The 17,899-nt window shown below is 49.0% G+C and overlaps 1 protein-coding gene across 2 annotated transcripts in view; it reads left to right on the forward strand.

Annotated features, from left to right (window-relative positions):
• Window positions 1–17,899, forward strand: part of GAS2L1 (growth arrest specific 2 like 1) — a 338,981-nt gene that overhangs the window by 24,996 nt on the left and 296,086 nt on the right. The window contains exons 3-6 of one of the 2 annotated variants that reach the window (XM_063315358.1): window positions 138–245; window positions 4,490–4,586; window positions 7,363–7,732; window positions 11,723–13,603. In XM_063315358.1, coding sequence (XP_063171428.1) covers window positions 138–245; window positions 4,490–4,586; window positions 7,363–7,732; window positions 11,723–13,340 — 2,193 coding nt within the window. In that variant the 3' untranslated portion in view covers window positions 13,341–13,603. The remainder of the gene's footprint in view (window positions 1–137; window positions 246–4,489; window positions 4,587–7,362; window positions 7,733–11,722; window positions 13,604–17,899) is intronic. The other variant, XM_063315359.1, reaches the window with a different exon arrangement.

A 17,899-nucleotide genomic window follows, 5' to 3' on the forward strand; every position in this document is an offset into this window, starting at 1 on the left:
AGAGTTGAGTGTGTTGTTTGCAGAAGGTGGGGAGGAAAGTGGGCGGGCGGGTCATTTGCTGCAAAATCCTAACCAATTTTATTTTTCTTCTCTTGGTCTCCCTTGCTCCGCCCCTTTGTTTCTTCATTTCCTTCTAGGTAAGGGAAATCCTCGGCGCCTGTACCTGCCCATCCCAGTTCCCCATGGTCAAAGTCTCAGAGGGCAAATACAAGGTTGGAGACTCCAACGTGCTGATCTTTGTTCGAGTAAGAGCCTCTGCAGATAGTCCCCCTTTCTGCTGCTGTCCCGATCTTTCTACCCCTTACAGGTAGTCCTTGCTTAACAACCACAATTGGGACCATAATTTAGGTCACTAAGTGATGTGGTGGTTAAGTGAATCCAGACCCAATCTTACAACCATTTTTGTAGCAGGCGTTAAGCAAATCAAGTGGCTGTTAAGTGAACCATGTGGTCATTAAGCGAATCACACGGTTCCCTATTGATTTTGCTTATCAGAAGCTGGTTGGGAAGGTCGAAAATGGGGATCACGTGACTGTGGGATGCAGCAACGGTCGTAAATGCTTGATGGTTGTCAAGCACCCAAATTGTGATCACATGACTGTGGGGAATGCTGTAATGGTCGTAAGTGTGAGGAATGGTCTTAAGTCGGTTTTTTCAGCACCGTTGTAACTCTGGACGGTCACTAAATGAACGATCGTTAAGCGAGAACTACCTGTATTTTCGGGAAGTGTTCCTCTGCAGGCGCTTAAATCTTTGTGATCCAATTTGGAGATGGAGAAGTTAAGCTCACCTCTCCTGGTCCAGTACCTTGCCCTTGCTGGGGTGCTGCACTGCAATTCCCATCATCCTCAGCTAGCGTGGCTGGCTTTTCCAAAGCAAGTCTTGACCCTTCACTTGAGAGATGGAAGTTATCAGGAGAATGATTCTAGTCCCAAAATCAGAGGTGGGGCCCTTTGATGGCCCCCCAAAGGTTGGTGAACTACAATTCCTTATGTCCTAGCCAGCTGGGACAATGGCGAAGAATGCTGGGAGTTACAGATCAGCAGCTGGTAGATGCAGAATTCTTCTCCGCTGCTTTAAATCCATAACTCTCCCATTTTTGCACATTCATCTCGTTTGTAGTGTAAAAAAAACAGCAAAAGAAAAAGCGCATCTCGTTTGATAGCGGCCCAGTGGCACTTGAAATGCTTCCGGGTTTGTTCCAAGGTTAATCTTTTGCAGCAGAAAAGGACAACGATCCATCATGAACTGGTTTGTTTTTCCAGTGGCAGAAACTGTTTTTTTCCTTTTCTCTTTCCTTTCTGCCAGCGACTAACCCTGAACCCCTTTCCTGCAAAGTTGCCTTCCTGCGTATCTCAAACGCTTTTCCGGCGGCCAGACATAATCGGCAGAAATACTTGAGTACAGAAACAGTAATAAAAATAGGAAGCATGAATCCGTAAACTGAAGCAGATCCAAGTTAATTCAGGACTAGATATTGAAAGGCACCGTTAGTAAGGTTTCATTTTTATTACCAGACACAAGTACGCTTCTTAAAATGTACATTACTGGAGCAAGCTGGCCAGATATTCCTGGAATACTTCTACAGTAGATAGGTGAAGACCAGATAGCATCAGATGTTCTTCCATGTTGCATTTTGAGGGGAGAAAACCAGGGTGTAGAAAAAAAGGACAGCTGCGCTCATTTTCGCATGACCAAAGAACAGCAGGGAACGTGTGTTTCTGGAAAAACATCTGGAGAAGGTTAATGACCACTTTGCAGAGGCCCATTCATTATGTCGCTGTTGCAACAACCCAGCAATCTTGTGCATGGCAATGTAGAATCGTTCCCGCTCTCTTAGGGGGCTTCTGGCACTCTGCATTTATGGAATGCTGCCTGCCCCCCCCCCAAATGGAAGACTTTCTTCGGAAAAATACAGTATTGGACAGACACAGCCAGTCCTGTGTAATTGACAGCTGGAGTGGGCAAAGGAGTTAAGCTGGGGTTATGGAAAGGCGCCACCAGCCACGTCAGATCCATGGATCATCTGGCACAGATTTATTTAAGCCAGGGGGGTAGAGCACTGGGGTTGACCCAGAGAAAAGCGGGAGGGGGGGACACATCAGGCCAGGGCTGAAGAGAACGATGCTCTGCCGGTCTTCAAAAGCCCTGCCTATTTGGTGGCCTGATGCTCAGGCCACCATTTGCAATTCCTCTTTTCTTCGTGCAAAAATCCTTTTGCTGCCTCCTTTCTTCCATCTTTGCACCCCAGCGGAGGCCAAAAGGGGAGGGCTGTCTTTGCTTCAGCACCCCCATGTCCCCCCACGTGATCGCCACTTTCGACCTTCCTGGCTGGCTTCTGGCAAGCAAAATCAATGGGGAAACTGTGTGATTCGCTTAACGACCCCGTGTCCACTGAACGACCGTGGTGATTCATTTAATGACCACCGCAAAAAAGGTCGTAAAATCTGGTTGGATTCACTTAACGACCACTTTGCTTAGCAGCCGAAATTCCAGGTCCAATTGTGGTCGTTAAGTGAGGACTACCTGTATATCTGTTCAGATGAACCACAGCCCTCTTGTGTTTTCTTGCTGGAATTTTCCAGCCCTGTCTTAGGGAGATGGGCCACTGAATGCAGAATGGCTCGAACGCAGAACCCATAAACTTCCAGTCTAAGAATCCTGTTACAAAGTTTTGGAAGGAATGGGTGCCTTCTGTGTTCAGCCAGTGCTTCAGGTGACATGCATGCAGAATGGAGAGAGGGATGCTGTTTTGACTGATTCCAATAGCATTTTGAAACAATTTATTTTTTCGTTTAAAACTGCCTGTTTTTGCAGGCCGGGTGGGCTGCCATCAGGCTTTCTAGCTCAATAAAGTCACTGGGTTATCTTTCCAACCTGTAAATGTTGTGCCCTTAAATCTGGAATTTTGGGTGGGGCTGGGACATTGCTTTTTAATCACCACTTCGAAAAGCGTTGTGCGCAAGCCCTAGAGGAATTGGTAATTGCTTCAGATGCATGTATTACCGTTTCTCTGCTTCCCCGCTCTTTCAGATTAAGTTTTTAAGCCCGTAAAATCAAAGCTCAATGTGTCTCATCGGTGGGAAGGAAGACGTCTTTCCTAACCTTGAACCACAAATGCTCATTCTGCGGCTTGATCATGATGCGGGTTTTTTTGCAGTTGCGTTGTAAGGAGGGCTGCAAAACAGCCCCTCAAACGTTTTGGATGCCTGAGCTAGAAAATAGCTAGGATAAAAATAAAGTCATAACATAAGATAATCTGCTGTCCTTTCATGTTATTCCAATGGGACAGTTGTCCTACTCTGTGGTGCTTAATGATAGGGCTGGCTTTTCAGGATATTTTTGCACAACCAGCTGCTTCACGTGCCAGAAAAGCACGGACCATCTGGACCGTCTCTAAAGCTGAGAGATTTGGGAGTTATTGTCTCTTGCCTTTAGAAAAAGGGCAGTGAAATTGCATCTTTATCCTTTAGGGGAACTGAAGCCTTATTTCCCTCGGCAAGGAGTTCCGAAGTCTACAAGCAACCATCGGAAAAATGTTCCAGGAATTGTCTCCAGAACATATAACTCCTAAAATGCAAACATGTTTAGCTTCAGAAGTTGCCCACCACCCCCATTCCTTTCTCTTTCCTGCTTTTTCTAACCTTTGTTGTGTTTTGAGTTTTTGCATTTAGTTTTTTTCTCACCTGAAGTTTTTTAATGTCCCCTACCTTGGAATATTTCTAGAAAGGTCATGTGGCCAGGGACCTCCACTGACAAAATGAATCAGTATTTATTTTTTGGCAAGTGTGGCGAATCTTAGAAAAAGAAGTGATCAGCCAGCTGAGATGCCCAGTGGGCTGAAATCGGCATCAGATGCCAAACGTTGTAGAACCATTAGCGAAGACGTGCAGCCTTGAGTAAGGACAGGGCCCAACAAAACAGTGGGAACGAGAACGTACAACTCCTTCGTATAAACCTGGCCCTTTTTCTGCTCTGACACGCTTTACAGGTAGTCCTCGACTTACGATCATAATTGGGACTGGAATTTACATTGTAAGTCGTTGCAGTCGTACGTTGAGTCGCCACGTGACCGGACCCAATTTTATGACCGTTTTTATGGTGGCCATTAAGTGAATCATGGGTCGTTAAGCAAGTCCAGCTTCCCCAATGGGCAGTTTCGCTGGAAAACGGCAAAAAAGTCACAAAATGTAATTGTGTAACTGAGGGATGCTGCAACCGGCCGTAAATGTGAGCCGGTTTCCAAGTGCCCGAAATGCGATCATGTGACCATGGGGGGTGGCGTGATGTTTTGTGACGCTCTGAAGTGCTTTACAGGCCGTAAAACACCCATTCCGAGGCCGTCGTAACTTCAGACCTTCATTAAACAAATGGTCGTAAGTCAAGGACTACTCAGAGACTGGACGAACTGGTCACCCGTCCAGCACTTGTCCCCAGAGCAGAACCCAAACTGCGTGATTGGAAGACGTTCCCTCTGATTCCTTCCTAGGTGCTCCGCAGCCACGTGATGGTCCGGGTAGGGGGCGGCTGGGACACGCTGGAGCATTACCTGGACAAGCACGACCCGTGCCGGTGCGCCTCTGTCTGTGAGTACGGGGGCTCGGAGCCGGGGCAGGGGTGCAGGCGGAGGACACTCCAGTTGCATTTCCACAATGGCTGAGTGGCGGATGAGCGTCCAAGGCCCGCTTGGCCTTCGGAGGGTGTGCCAGGGACCCTCCTGAGAAAGGAAAGGCGTAACACTGAAACCGGGCGGAATTCAGGTGCCCTCATGGAACGCAGGAAACAGGATGGTGCCCTCGGCTGTTGTTTTTTTTCCATATAAGTTTATTCAAACTTTAAAAAGGATAAAAACTAACAGAAACTAATGTAGACTAAGGAAAAGAAAGGAAATTTAAAGAAGTAGCTCCCAATTTTCTTTACAGTTGTAAGTATAAATTTACCTCTTACTCTATGGTTACAACATGTGTCTCATTTTTTCTGTAATCTATTTTTTTTTTCCTAATCATCCAAAGCATAAATCGTAGGTTCATTTTTCTCTGTTTCACACAAAAAGTCTATAAGGGGTTTCCAGTCAGCAATAAATGTAGATACTCTCTTTTCTCTGATCAAAGAAGTCAGTTTGGCCATCTCAGCAAGGCGCCCTCTGGTTTTAATATTTTCTTCCAGTGCCACATTAATGTACTTCCATACATTAATTTCGTTCATGCATTTGTTAGATTTCTATCCCACCTTGCTCCAGAAGCTCAACGCAGCATAGGTACATAGTATAGGTAGTCCCCAACTTACAACCTCAATTGGGACTGGAACTGCTGTTGCTAAGCAAGGCGGTCGTTAAGTGAGTCATCTGATTTTACAGCCTTTTTTGCCATGGTCATTAAGTGAATCATATGGTCATTAATTTGGCTTCCCCCATTTGCTTGTTGGAAGTCAGCTGGGAAGGTTGCAAATGGCCATCATGTGACCCCAGGATGCTGCAACTGTCATAAATGCATGCTGGTAGCCAAGCACCTGAATTTTGATCATGTGACTGTGAGGATGCTGTGACGATTGTAAGTGCGAGGACTGGTCGCAAGTCACTTTTTTCAGTGCTGTTGTAACTTTGAACGGTTGCTAAAGGAATGGTCATAAGTCGAGGACTACCGGTACTCCTTTCCTTCAATTTTCCCACACAACAACCCTGTGGGTTAGGCTGGGCTGAAAGCGAGTGACTGGCACCAAGTCACAGCAAAGTGCCCATCACTGAGGGTGGACCAAACCCCATACGCTGAAATAGTTGCAATTTTCTTTTATGGAGTTGGGTGATGCCTTTTCGTTTCTGGACATGTATCTCTTGCGCATCCATTTGGTACCTGTGGTTTAATTGCTTTTCGGGGAGGGGTCAACAATATAGAAATGGCTTGCTTTTCGCACTTTTGAGGATCTTCTTTGACTTCCCAGTCTTCCCTATAGCTCTGGGGTCTCTCAGTGGTCTCCCTTCCATGCACTAACAGTTCCAACTCTGCTTAACTTTTTGAGATCAGCCGAGTCACTAAAGCTAAATCTTCAGTGAGTGTCAAAGTTAAGGCATCCTTGGTCAATAGCTTTTGATGGCTGGTAGGTACTATCTGTGAAGCTCATCTGGCAGTCATGCTGAGCCCTGGGTTCAAATGCTGCCATGTCCATGTCTGCATGTACCTGATGCTACATCAAACAAATTGGGGATTTGAACTTCAATTGCAAGGGAGATAGTTGTTTTTGAAGTTTTCTTCCAGTTGCTAAGCATGAAGGTGCCTTGGGCATGCACTGCAATTTTGGGAGCATCCAGTATTAAAAAGAGCACAATTCATGTGCTCTCCTGTATCCCCAAATAGTTAACTGGGGGCTCCCTATCAGAAGTAGGCAACAGGACACAATATTAATCCAAAACCGACATAATTAAAAGGGTGCTTCCAACTTTGACACCCAGGCAGGATGTTGTTTAGTTGCAGCGTTGCAATGGCGCCCCCTTGTGGCCATCATACCTTTGTTGTTTTTTCATTTTTTTTTAATATCCGTAAACCTTGCAGTTCCTCTGTTTGACATTGCATCTTTTTTTCCCAGACCAAAAGGCTTTTTTAAAAAGAGAAAATAGGCTGAGATCAAAGACTATTTTTGTTTTCCCCTGTTCTTATGCCTGTCAATGAGGCATTTTAAGTGCAAAATATAGGAGTGAAATACAGAATTTTGGAAAGTCAGATAGAACTGAGAGCCAGTTGGGGTGGGGCAGAGGGTCTGGACTAGAAACCGGGAGGCTGTGAGTTCTAGTCCTCCCTTAGGTACGAAAGCCAGATGGGGGACTTTGGGCTAGCCACTCTCTCTCTCAGTCCAACCCACCTCACAGGGTTGTTGTGGTGGTGGGGAAAATAGGAGGCGGGAAGCCTTATGAACCCTGCCATGAGTTGTACAAAATAAAGGCAGGGTAAAAATATAATAAATACATAAAATTAAAAAAAACTTCCATCCTTTATTTATTATTGAGTTTGTTAAGGTGGAGATTCTTTGTATGTTTTGGATTTCTTCTCTGTTTCATAAAACTTCATTAAGTTTCAACAAGAGATCAAATATAAAGAAACAGAAAAAAGGAGAAGAAGAAAAGATCAGAAAAAGAGCAAAATTAGGAGTGCAGAAAAAGAAAAAAAAAAGGATAGCACAGAATAGAGTTATTCTTGTGGGCCTTTCTGCAGCCTGGACTGAGCTGCGGTTGACGAGATAAGCAACTAGCAGACTCCTTTCCCATCTGTCGGGTTCTCACGTCCAACACTCTTCTGGTCTTCTTCAGGCCACCCACCTTCTCTCAAACCGATGCTGGCTATTTATCTGGATATTCTTTCTCGCTCTTTGCAGCCCACCGTCTGGCCCAGACTCGGGGGCTCGGCTTCTCCCCCCAGAAAACGAGTGGTCTGGCCAGCCCCCAGGCAAACAGCCCCACCACTCAGCGTCGGGCTGAAGCTGTGAGTCTGCACAAAGTCTCCGAGCCCCACCATCCAGGGGAGAGACGGCTCTTGGCTGGAGGGGACCCCAGTCACCCGAAAGGAAACCGCCCTGGCCCTCCCACCAAGAGACCGGGGGAGGCCACCCCACCGAGACAGGGATCGATGGCCCCACCAAGCGGAAAAGGCGGTGCCTCGGGTCAGAGCTGCGCCAGCCCTCTGAGGGGGTGCATGTCCCAAGCCCACCAGGATGCTGGAGACTCCCGTCTCTTGAACTCAGTCAGGTATGAGCTGCTGAAAGGGTTTGTGTCTTGAATGTCAGAACGAGGGTCTCTTCTGGTGGAGCAGCTCAGGAAAGGGGTCTATACAGGTAGTCCTCGCTTCAGGACCACAGCTGGGACCAGAATTTTGGTTGCTAAGTGAAGCAGTTATTAAGCGAATCCAACCTAATTCTATGACCTCTTTACGGCAGTTGTTAAGCAAATCACCACAGTCATTAAGCGAACCACATGGTCATTAAGTGAATCACGCAGTTCCCCATTGATTTTGCTTTCTAGAAGCGGGCGAAAAGATACTAATCAGTCCCTGAGTGTAGTAGGCCCCTCCGAATCACTTCATGGCGCTAGCCATCCCCAGGTGTAATTATTCGCCCTCCCGTTCCAAGCCCACCTACAAAACCTGGTCTTTAATCTTTTGCGGAAGTCCAGGAGCGAGGGGGCCTGTCTCACCTCTGGGGGGAGGATGTTCCAAAGGGCGGGAGCTACGGCAGAGAAGGCCCGCCTCCTGGACCCCGCTGGATGGAATTCTTTTATAGGTGGGGCCCGCAACATGCCCTCCCTGCATGACCAGGTGGGGCGGGTCGATGTGATAGGGATGAGACCGTCCCTCAGATATCCTGGCCCCATGCCGTGTAGGGCTTTAAAGGTGATGACCAACACCTTGAATTGGACCCGGAAGCAAACTGGGACCCACTGGAGCTCACGCAACAGAGGTGTTATGTGTGCAAAACTTGGAGCACCCAAAATCGCCCACGCAGCTGCATTCTGGACCAGCTGTAGCTTCCGGATACTCTTCAAGGGTAGCCCCATGTACAGCGCATTACAGTAATCTATATGGGAGATGACCAGGGCATGAGTGACCATTCGAAGAGCCTCTCGCTCCAGGAAGGGGCGTAACTGGCGCACAACACGAAGTTGCGCAAAGGCCCTCCTGGCCACGACTGCCACCTGCTCTTCGAGCAGGAGCCATGAGTCCACGAGGACCCCCAAGTTACGCACCGGGTCTGTCGGGGCAGTGCAACCCCATCCAGCAATAAAGATGGCAAGTTCCTTGGAGCAGAGGGGCCATTAGCCCACAGCCACTCCGTCCTACCAGGGTTCAGCTGGAGCCTGTTGTTCCCCATCCAGGCCCCCACAGCCCCCAGGCACCTGGAGAGGGCAGTCACAGCATCGCTTACTTCCCCCGGGATGGAGATATGTAACTGAGTATCATCGGCATACTGATGATCCCTCATCCCATGGTGACGGAAGATCTCACCCAGCGGTTTCATGTAGATGTTAAATCCTGTTCTGCAATCTTGAATCCAGGGCAGCAAGAATCGTGCGGCCAAGACTTGGTGGTGACCTGCCTAACAGCGGCCATGCAATTTCCTCTAGAGCAGGGTTTCTCAGCCTTGGCCACTTTAAGACGTGTGGACTTCGACTCCCAGAATTCCCCAGCCAGGGAGTTGAAGTCTACCCATCTTAAAGTGGCCAAGGCTGAGAAACACTGCTCTAGACTGTTGCTGAGAAACAAAAGGAAAACAAAACTGGATGTTAACATGTGTGTGTGTGGGGGGAATGGGGGGGTCAGCAAAAAAAAAAAAGACTCCATCTGTCACTCCCGTCACTTCCAATCCTAACAGTACATCTCTGCTCCACCCACGCCATGGCGGTTAAAAATATATACCTTCCCACCACTGCCACATACATATATATACTCGCCCTGTCAGAGAGCTGGGCTTTTTAAGAAACACGTTAATCAACTTTTACCGCCTGGCTATTTTTAGGGTCTGGCTTCTGAAGAAGACCAGCCCTCTGGTTTCCTGTTCCTCTGCTGGAATTTGACAGGGTGTGCGCAAAGTTTACCTGGTTGCTTAGTGACATGTGTCAGGGTGTATAAGACCAGGAAGGAATGTCTGGGTGGCTCATCCTCACAAGGCACATGGATGGCGTTACACCATAGGAACAGAAGAGGCTGCTTTTGGTGCAGATGCTCCTGAACTATGCTTCCTAAGGGTCTTAGCTTGCTGCTTGCTTGCTTCCTTCCCTCCCTCCCTCCCTGATTTCCTTCCTTCCTTCCTTCCTTCCTTCCTTCCTTCCTTCCTTCCTTCCTTCCTTCCTTCCTTCCTTCCTTCCTTCCTTCCTTCCTTCCTTCCTTCCTTCCTTCTGCATCTGGCCAGCTGCTAAAGGAAATGGGAAATTGTGTTATGTTTGTGTTATGCAGTCAATTTCAAAGTCTGAATCCAGCTCAGAACTGCCTCACTCCCTCCCAGATTATTCCCCCCTTCCAAAATGGGAGAGTTTTATAAGTTATAAAGGTAAAGGTTTTCCTTGACGTAAAGTCCAGTCGTGTCCAACTCTAGGGGGTGGTGCTCATCTCCGTTTCTAAGCCTTGGAGCCGGCGTTGTCATAGACACTTCCGGGTCATGTGGCCAGGATGACGACTGGTGCCAAAAAAGCAATACAAGATCAGGAGCCTTGGATGGGAGATCCACCTGGAAGGCCCAGGGATGTAGGTTAGTTTGGGAAGTCAGGAAGAACTTCCAGAGGGAAATAAGGAAGGGAAAGGAAAGGAAAGGAAAAAAGAAAAAGAAGAACTTCCAGAGGAAGACAGCTTTCCATGTTGACACCAAGAAAATGACATGGACAGGTCTGTGAGATCACCAGGGAGTTCAGGTTGACTTGAAGGAGATTTTTACAATTTGGAAGTAAAAAATCCTGCCTCTGTTGCAAAAAAGCAACCAAGAGCTTGGCAGATTTACAGGTAGACCTCACTTAATGACTGTAATTGGGACCAGCAACTCTGTTACTAGTGAAGTGGTCACTAAGTGGGAAATCGTGTGACTGTGACTCTGCTTTCCAGCTGGAAAGAGACAAGACTACTCAGTTTCACACCTTCAGCTTCCGTTTACCTCCTAACCACTACATGTCAAAAGCAATGCAATCATGCGGCAGCCCAGAGTTGGGAGCCGCAGGCGCACTACACAAACAGCTTACCCTTCTCTCTTGAAATCCCTTCCTCTCCAATCTCTCCTCTCTGTGAGGGGGGTAGAGAAAAAAGCAAGCGATTTCTATAGGCAATCTCTCCTTTGCGTGACCCTTTCTCACTGCCGGGGCAATTGTATTGGTTTCGAAGTGTAGAAGAAAAAACAGCTTACTCTCTTGAAATCCCTTCCTCTCCAATCTCTCTGTTCTGCAGGGGAGGAAGGGTCAAGCAAAGGAAAAACTGCGTATAGAAATCGCTTGCTCCTCCCCCAGAGTGGAGAAATTGAGGAGGAAGAGATTTCAAGAGAGCACTGTAAGCTGTTGCAAAGTGCGCCCGTGGCTCCCAGTCCTGGGCTGCCAGCATGATCACATTACTTCTGTGTAGAAGAGCAAACAGCCTACTCTCTTGCAAGCCCATTCTCTCCAATCAATGTGTTCTGCAAGGGGAGAAAAAAGGAAAAAAACCACAGGTCAGGTACAGGATAATAAATGACTGTAATGATAATCATGTGACTCAGAGACACTGCGAAGGTCGTAAATGGGCCATTTTTTCAGCACCGTCATAACTTCGAATGGTTGCTGAACGAGTGGTCAGTAAGGGAGGACTACCTGTATTATGAGGAAAGCTTTTGTGGCATTCAGCACAATTCATCTGCTGCGTGAAATGTTAATCTGACTTATAATATTCCCTGGGCTATTTGGTTTTTATAGTAAAGCACCACAAGACTGGAGGTGTTTGGGGGTCAAAAAAGTCAAGATGGTGGCTGTGGCTGCATCGTTGAAGCCCTGCCCCTTTTTCACATGCTGTAGGATCATGTGTGTAGAAAAGGGACAAGGGGCTCAATCACTGGGGTGCGGCTGCCATCTTGACTTATTTTGAACTCCCCCACGGATGCCCCCACAAGAGATTTCAATTACTGGCAGCGGAAAAGGTCCAATAAAATAGAAATAAATATAAGAAGAGAACATGTGGAAAAAGAAACTAGAATGCAAAGAGCAAAATGGCCAGTATTTTCCTCTTTGTTGCAGGACCCCCAGAGCCCGGCGACTTTCTGGAGACAGTGATTCCTCCTCCTCGTCCTCCATGCAGAATGCCAGCTTGGGAAGGTGGCGGAATGAGGCTGGGAGGCGGGTCTCCGAGGGGCCAGGCTCCCAGCCCCACGCCAGTCCCAAACGGCAGCCAGCGAGCCGCAGTCAGTCGCGAGACCGTCTGAGCTTGCCGAAAGCTGTTGTGGCGCCCAGGAGGATCGAGTCGGAAGAACGGGGCCGTCCCCGGATGACGAGCCGGCCGAGCAAGCCTGGGGAGCAGAGTCCTCGCCCCCGGGCCCGCAGCCAAGGGAGGCCTGGAGGAGAGCCCGTGCTTCTCATCAGCCGAGCAAAGGACGGGCAGCACTCCTGGGCACGGGCGGTGGAGTCCAAGGAGAACGCTGGGGGCTCTGGGAGAGCCACCCCCAGGACCAAGAGCCCGGCAAGGGGCCACCTGACCCCGGTGGGTTCCAGAAGCCCCGCCCTCGCCAAGCGCAGGGGTTCCCTCCCCGTCCAGAAAACGGCCCACCCCTCTGCCCGAATCCCTCCGCCAGGCCCTGGGCGACAGCGACCCCCCTGTTTGACCGGACCGCGTGGGACCACAAGGCAGCCCCAGCCAGGGGAGAGCTGGCCGGCCTCCAGACAGCCTGAGGACACCCTGGGGCAGGAGTTGGAGGCGATGGCGCACGCTTTCCGGACCCCGCTGCGCCTCGACCCAAGCCAGGAGCAGCAGCTCTTCCGGCGTCTGGAAGAAGAATTCCTGGCCAACTCCCAGATGATGGGCTTAGAAGAGGACGAAGGGCTGGAGCCGGGGAGCCAGGCCTGCGATGGCCCACGGCTTGCGCCCACGAACCCGGACCAAGGGACCGCCGACTCTGCGTACTGCTCCTCCAGCTCGTCCTCCTCCTCCCTCAGCTTCTTCAGCAAGCACGGTCTCCAGCCCGAGACCAAGGAGGATCCCAAGCGGAAGCTGGCCCCCCAGACTGGGGGCTCTGAGGCAGGGCGCGGGCTGGCGGACCTCCGTAATGGCTCTGCGGACGCGTCCGAGCTCTGGGACCTAGCTGGGCCCCTTGAGCGAACGAGCCGCAGGAGGAGGCCCATCCTGTCAAGCTCTTCTGACGAAAGCAACTGCTACATGGGCCTGAATGACCTTCAGGAGGTCCAGGAGGGCGTGGAGCTTCCTGAGCCTCTGGTGGACAGCCCATGGGCCACCGCGGAGCTGGCCCCTTCCAACACAGAGCCAGGACCATCCTTCCAGGATGGCCCGGAGACCCTCGGAACGACCCCCACAGCGGAGGACGTCGTGCTCCGGCCCAAGTTGTCCCTGAAGAAGCCCGACCGCGTGCCTTCCATCTACAAGCTGAAGCTGCGCCCTCAAAGTAAGCCTCGGGCTGATTCCCAGCCAGACAAGGCGCCCTCCAAAATCCCCACTCCCCTCAGCTACAAAGCTTCAGGAGCCAACAAGGCTCCGACAGGAAGCGCCCCTTTGAAGGACAGCCCAGCCAAACGCCCGTCGGAGCACCGGGGCTGGGCGGCCTTCCGCAGCGTCTTCTCCTCCTTTGCGGAATCTCCCGGCGGCTCTGGGGAGCCCAGCATGGCTGATGAAGGGGCTTGGGCCTAAGCCCCAGCGGGCAGCCTGGCCCACGCCCCCTTTACCCCCTGCAACCGCTTTGTGCCCCCGCCCTCTCTTTCCAGCTGCTTCCATGGACATCTTTCCAGTGTGACTTTGTCATATGCTGCTGTTCAAAAGGGAGTTTTATTTTTTGGTGGTGGTGGGGGGGCCGGGAGAGAAGGCCTCGGGTTGCAAAGGGGGTCCGTCCTTTCATATTTTATTTTGGGAGAGTGAGGCTGGAAGACGGCAGGGCTTAAGTTGCAGTACTGGGTGTGTGTGTGTTGGGGTGTGTGTGTGTTGGGGCGTGTGTGTGTGAAACACTTGTATGGGGAAGTCTTTGAACACTGGATACTCAGGGGAGCATCAGGTTTAATATTCACTCCCTTGGTCTGTCGCTGTCCAGCTTCTGCCATCTTGGTACTTCTGTAGCCATCTGAGTTCAGTAGCCCATCTGTTGGTGAACATCCAACTTCTCTCCCATTTCAGCCAAGAAATTCCCTTGGGCGATCTCTGGGGAGACGGTCAAGCACTAAAGCTGACCCCTCAGCTTAACCCTGTCACCCCAGGCTTAACCCAGTCAGCCACTGATCTCATCACAGCTTCTTCCTCCTGGCCTGGCACTGCCGAACAGCGCTAGAGAGGTGAAGGGTCACCATTTTCGGGAACAGGGCTAAAAAAAAAAGGATGGCGACTTTAATCACCTGGTTGCAGACGCCATCTTGATTTTTTTGACCCTTCCCCCAGCCACCCCTGCCTCCAGCCCTCCAGCCAGGGAGGCGGCGTTGGTGTGGATTGATTGTTCGAGCAAGTCAGCATTTGGGAACCAAGTTTTGTGTTCTTGGCAGGGCATTTCGAAAAGGAGCATCGTGCCCTTTCCTCGTCTGCACACTCCCCTTGTTTCCTTGGAAGACTGCACGGAGTTGGAGGACTGCCTGATAGGTGGCGTGGTGGTGGTGGGGCGTGTGACACGGTAGTTTGCGTGGCTTGACTCCAGTTGCCTCGGTCCACAGTTTGGGGTTAAACCTCTCTTCCCCCAGCATAAACCGCTGTGGCAGATTCGCACCACAGACCCTTAATGGCACTCGATTAAGAGTCGTGGGATGCCTGGGCTTAACACCTGGGGAGATGTTTGATGGACATTTGTGGAAGAGCCTCAGCTTGGCCCGAGGGACTCCCCTTTTCTGCAGGGCAATCATGGCATGTTTGGTTTGGGCAAAGGATGACAAGTTGTGTGAGTGGAGAAGGTGGCAGGGAGGGAACGCTGAAGTGTTGCACGTGAATTTCTCTTCGGCAGGGCCCTCTCGGCCTCCTGGTCCCCAGTCACTGTAGGTCTGTTGAATAATCTATGCATATTTATATAGGTAATAGGGATCGTTGCTCCTTTCCTGTAGAGTGCCTGCTATCCAACCCCGTGAATGTAGCTGATTAAACTGACCTGCAAATTCCTGAACCCAACAGTAAAGACTGACACATGACTTGCTTTGACCCTGTCCCTTTTTTGTGTGTGTGTAAATGGGTATATTGGTATGGAAGTGGGCGTTGCTCTGAATCAGAAAGGTGCCCAGATATTGGTGGGGTGGTGGGGGTTCAGGTGCCCCTGGCCTTTGAGAAGCCTCTCAGGGATGGGCTTCAAAACAAAAACTCGAGTGGACAACACCAAAACTACATTTTATTTTAATGAAAGACAATCAATGCTCCCTCTGGATTTAATATGGTGCCTTCACTTGGGTTAACAATTACAGTTTGGCCCAACTTTGGGAGCGATGTGACAAATGTAGCTCAAGGCTTGGAGCAAGGGGACCAAGATCTGGTCTTCCTCTGCTCATGGCAAATTTAGTCTTTGCCCGCTAATCTTGGATTGCTAAGCAGCATTGCAGGAATGCAGGAACAAGGAAGGAATCGGCCTTCTGCCTTGATCTCATTTTTCATTTTGTTTGGAGAATTCAGTTGAATCTGAAGAAGAGTGTAGACCAGTGCTTCTCAACCTTGGCGACTTTAAGAGGTCTGGACTTCAACTCCCAGAATTCTCGTGGTTGAGAAACACTGGCGTAGACAGTTGGGCCAGTTGGATTGGGAAGACAGCCAACATAGAGAGCTGGTAGGAAAAGCAAGTTTCTTGAAAAAGAGGTGGCAGAAGGTGGGTGTACATGTCTTAATCCAGGGATGATGACCCTCTGAAGGGTTTTGAGGCAAAGTATGGACTTCTGCTCCCAGAATTCCCCAATCAGCATGGCTTTGGTGGCACTGGCTGGGGAGTATGGGGGTTGGAGAACGCTGCTAGTCACCTCTGCAACCATGGAGGGTAGGGAGGAGAGAAACACGACTGAGCTTCTGACCGCAACACAATTCTCACATGCCACGGGACCTAATCTAAACTTTTAACCATGATTTGATCTAACCTTAATTACCTGGGTTGTTTCTTTCCCTCTCCCCAACGCCCTCCCCCGTGTTTCAGTCCATGCCAGTGGCTGGAATTGCATTCTAATCCATGGATGAGCCAACTTGGGGCTTGTGGCTGGGCTGTCGGCAGGGACGGGGAAGCAAAAAAGTCAAGATGGTTGCCATGGCCATGCCATTGAAGCCCCACCTCTTTTTCCTTTTTTAAAAGTTATATTTATTAAGAATTTTTTTTCCATAGAATAAAAGGCAAATTGAAAAAGGGAGAAGAAAAAAAGAAAAAAGGAAGTGCCAGAAATGAAAAAGCATCTACTGTAAAGTTAAAAGATATATATAAATGACTTCCAACCTTCTTTTCAACAGATCACTGCAATCTCATTGTCCCTCCTCCCTCTTAGATGTTGTACAGGTCCCTTCAACCCCTCGTTTAATCCACCTCTTTCTTAATCTTCATATCATTGTGGCATTCCTTTCTTCTTTCAGCAAAAAGTCCATAGAAGGTTTCCAGTCTTTCAAAAAGGGTTTTGTTGTTTTTTCTCTGATCAAACAGGTCAGTTTTGCCATTTCTGCCAATTCTCACATTTTCACAATTCATTCCTCCCCTGTAGATATTCCATTATTCTTCCATTGTTGCACATACAATAATCTTGCCCCACCTCTTTTTCCCATGGGTTGCAGCACATGTAAAAAGGGGGCGGAGCTTTAACTGCACGGTCCCAACAGCCTTCTTGACTTTTTTGAACACCCTTCCCTGATGCCTCTGGTGCAGTCTATGTGCCTTTGGATTTGAACTTTGGGACCTCCTAACCCTGGGGATGGAATATGTTGAATTAAGAATCGGTGGAAACCTCCATCCTAGGAATGTGTTTTCTGTCCCAGGCCCTTTTGTAGGAATCTGCTTCTGATTTTTCCCTCAACAGTTTTTCCATTTCCTAAATTTAGGGGAGAAGAGTCAGTAGTTCTGTTTGAGCAACACCCTGAGCCAAGAAGTGGAATTAACCATGATAAAACCCCGTGGCTTTGTTCATAACAGTCTAACCTGGGGTAGCAGACTGTATGTAGCACCCATCATCTTCCCACCCATCTCAATCTTTAGAACTTCCAGAAATGCCAATAAATGGACTGAAAATGTTTGATTAGATATTTTTTGATGATACCACCAGAATCTTAGCTATCTGGGGCCCTTTAGAAGAGGCTCAAATATTGCCCATGCCATGCTAAGCTACCATAAGCAAACTACGTAAGTGCTGAAAGGTGATGGCCTGGCTCATGCAATGTGCTAAGACGTATTATAGTTTGTTCCCAAGTACCTTAGCCATTATGATTTGTGAATCATGGTTTACAGGTTCACATGTTCTGGGAATGCAGCTTGCTGGTTGTTATGAATGTTAAAAAGCCCAGTAAGGTAACAGCCTCTAACCAACTTTGGCTGATCTTGGAAAATTAAGCAAGGTGAGACCTGGTAAGTGCTTGGATGGAAGACCACCAGAAACCACCAGAGGTCTAGGCTAGATTGGAAAGCCCCAAAATATCTCGGAAGAAGGCAAAAAGAAACCAGTTCTGCATTGTTGCAAGGAAACTACACAGACTTGTCCATGAAGTCATCAAGAGTTTGTGAGGAAGAAGGAGAAGGAGAAGGAGAAGGAGAAGGAGAAGGAGAAGGAGAAGGAGAAGGAGAAGAATCAACTGGAAGAAGAAAAAAAATTGGGAATCAAAAGTTCTGGCAGATGTACTGCAAGTCGCCCTGATATCTATCTTGTGGCCACACTCCAACTTTCTTCTCATCTCGAGAGTTGTGTTGGCAACTGTGAGTTCAAAGCTGGTTGTTATTCCAGATGTTATTGTCATGTAATAGTGTTTCCTTGAGGAAAGGAAGCAACAATGTTCATATCGTGGACGTTTCCTGAGTTGGAAAAATAGACAATTGCATATTCCTGAAACTTTAGGGAGATGTGGGTTTCGAGAGAGATGACTCATTCTGTAATGTGACATGCAATGTGCTTGGGTGTATGGATGTGGGAAGTTCGTTTCATCTTCATTGTGGTTACTTAGAAATACTGCATGTTGCTGCCCTGCTAGCACCTGGCCTCCCCCACAGCTGGCAGCATGTACCTTTAACCATGTTCCATATTACGCATTTCTGTATGCATCGTTCAGGCATCCTTCATGTT

This window comes from Candoia aspera, chromosome 15 (assembly GCF_035149785.1).
Source record: "Candoia aspera isolate rCanAsp1 chromosome 15, rCanAsp1.hap2, whole genome shotgun sequence".
Classification (NCBI taxonomy): Eukaryota; Metazoa; Chordata; class Lepidosauria; order Squamata; family Boidae; genus Candoia; species Candoia aspera.